Source organism: Cariama cristata, unplaced genomic scaffold, assembly GCF_000690535.1.
Source record: "Cariama cristata isolate BGI_N322 unplaced genomic scaffold, ASM69053v1 scaffold107, whole genome shotgun sequence".
NCBI lineage: Eukaryota > Metazoa > Chordata > Aves > Cariamiformes > Cariamidae > Cariama > Cariama cristata.
This window is the reverse complement of record NW_009625852.1, coordinates 8,805-11,249: the sequence shown is the minus strand read 5'-3', so window position 1 is coordinate 11,249 and position 2,445 is coordinate 8,805. Positions and strand designations below refer to the sequence as shown.

At 44.7% G+C, this 2,445-nt stretch overlaps 1 protein-coding gene across 1 annotated transcript in view; it reads left to right on the top strand.

The window, feature by feature from the left end:
* The window catches only part of ALDH18A1 (aldehyde dehydrogenase 18 family, member A1), a 29,012-nt gene extending 27,527 nt beyond the window's left edge, over nt 1-1,485 (top strand). Inside the window, exon 18 of the mRNA XM_009703752.1 lies at nt 1,079-1,485. Coding sequence (XP_009702054.1) covers nt 1,079-1,260 — 182 coding nt within the window. The 3' untranslated portion in view covers nt 1,261-1,485. The remainder of the gene's footprint in view (nt 1-1,078) is intronic.
* Nucleotides 1,486-2,445: the final 960 nt, after the last annotated feature.

The following is a 2,445-nucleotide window of genomic DNA, read 5'->3' as shown; positions in this document are numbered from 1 at the left end:
GGGGGGGGGATGTCTCAGCAGAGCAGAGTCCCCTCCCTCACCCTGATGGCCACGCTGCTTTGGATGCAGCCCAGGATACGGTTGGCTTTCCGGGCTGCCAGGGCACATTGCCGGGTCACGTTGAGCTTCTTGTCAACCAATCTTACTGTCTAATATAAGGCTTAATAATGTCTGATACAAGATTTTCAGAAAGGGTACCATAGGAAAAGTTGAAGCCTAGACACTTCGTCCACGTGGAACAACAGATAGTTGAATACCTCTTTCCTGCCAGAACTAGCCAATACTGCTATACAGTAGGGAGCAAAGATGTTTTGGATTCTGTGAAGATCTGTTCAATCAGAATGAAGTATGCTGAATGCCTGTAATGATAGAACAGTGCAACACAGGATCTGAAATTGGTGAACAGTTTGTCTTTTTTTATCTTTGATGCTGTAAAGAATGCCATGCTTTGTTCCTGCTGGACAGACTGACGTGCTGTCACCATGCCAGCCATGCAGTGTGGAGGAATGAAAGGCGGGAACCAAACTGAGTATCAGTTGCTTAAACAAACAGGTGCACCTACTGTGAATTGCAGAAGACAAGAGAAACATTCTTTCCTGAGGTAGAAACGCAGAAATCTCTGTAGCAGGCTATTACTGTGTCATCTGGAACATTCTGTGTCCCATGTGATATAAAAATTCTAGTTAGGGTCTTGCAATATCTCCTTAATATGATAAAAAAGGACATAAGATCACTAATTTAGCTCGCTTTTTTATTTATTTTTTTTTAAAAAAAAGGATTAAACCCTCAGGGAACATGTCTAAGATCCATGTAAGAGATACCTATCTGTCTTGCGTCTTTCTCTCTAAAAGTAACTCTGTAGCAGCCAGAAGTGTAAACATTACAATTTATAACGTAATAGTGAAGCTCCTCTAACTTTTAAATCAGGTAAACATAACTTCTGGCATTTGGAGAGAAGCAGAGAAAGGCAAGTCACTGAAAGGCAGGCAGCTGTTTTTACAGAAAGGTGCAAAACTGCTTAGTATGAAGTCAACATCTTCTGGGGATTGACTACCTTTATCTTGTATGTTTCCTGCAGGTGCTGAAGTGGGAATTAGTACTTCTCGTATCCATGCGCGTGGACCAGTGGGAATTGAAGGACTCTTAACTACAAAGTGGTTGCTACGGGGGGACAATCATGTTGTTTCTGATTTCTCAGAGCATGGGAGCATGAAGTATCTTCATGAGAGCCTCCCTCTCCCTCAGAGAAATACCAACTAAGAACATTGGGGTGGGGTGGAAAACCCAGGGGTATAAGTATTTCCTGAAGATGTTCAGGCTTCAGGGCACTCTCTGGGGAGGGAGTTTGTTTTTCATCTTCGGGAACATTGTTCTCTGTCACTGTGCAGTACAATGAATACAAAATGATCCCGTCTGTGAGATTATTTTTTTCCCTGCCTCTTTCTGTTTCCTTAGATACTACTGGAAACTGACCTCACTTTTCCCAGAGACAGGTAAAAACATCCAGGTAAAGGATTTAAATGTCTGCTGCATTCTTTTTTATCCCAGTGCTCCCTATAGCAAATATGCATGGTGGCGGAGCATAATTTTTTTTCATAAGTATTTGTTTTATTCAAATATCTGATCTGGAGAACAAACTTGTTTGTTTTCTTTTTTTCTTCAGTCTTATGATCATGGCAGCTCTTGAAAGCCGGAAAGCTTTACACTTACTTTCTTTGTATTTGATCACCCTTGTGATAAGGGGATAGATGTTCCAAATGCATGCTAACCTTTTGACCAAGAAACCTTTTTATATCTAATTTCTTTGTATTATTGACTATTGTAGATAAATAATAGAACTGTCTACTATGTGAATTTTGTTACTTATTTGTACCAAAGGTTTATTTTTCTTTGGTTTGATATAAAACTTAACCTTCCACAACCCCTCCTCCAAAAGCAATGCTACTTCGACATTGGCTTTTCCTGAATAAAGCTCTGAAGAAACGCCTCCCTTGGTGCACTGCAGCGAGTGGGTTCCTGTGTGTGCCCTGCGGCGAGACGCTCCACGCAGCTCTCCCTTGATTGCAACGAGGCACGGCTTGCGGCTTTGTGCTCCCCGCAGCCGCTCTCGGCACCGCTTTCTGTTACTCGCGCAACCGTACTGCAGTACACTCGGCTCTCTGATGCACCACAGTTCGGCAGGACGTACGGCCAGCTCCAGCGAGCGTATGTGCGAGTCAGCTGTGCTGCAAGTGCCGGGGCGGGACCGATGTGGCACTGTGCTGCGAGGGTGCCATTTCCTTTTCTGCCTGCTTCTCACAGCCCCTACTTCAGCTCCTTCTCCCGCACCGCTGGTGGCTAGCACGTGCATGGTGCTCAGGAGCCCGTTCCTGCACACCCCTCTCTCCTGGTCAGTGCATGTGCAATCCACAGGGGTTGCGTGGCGGGGCACAGGGCACGTTTGCC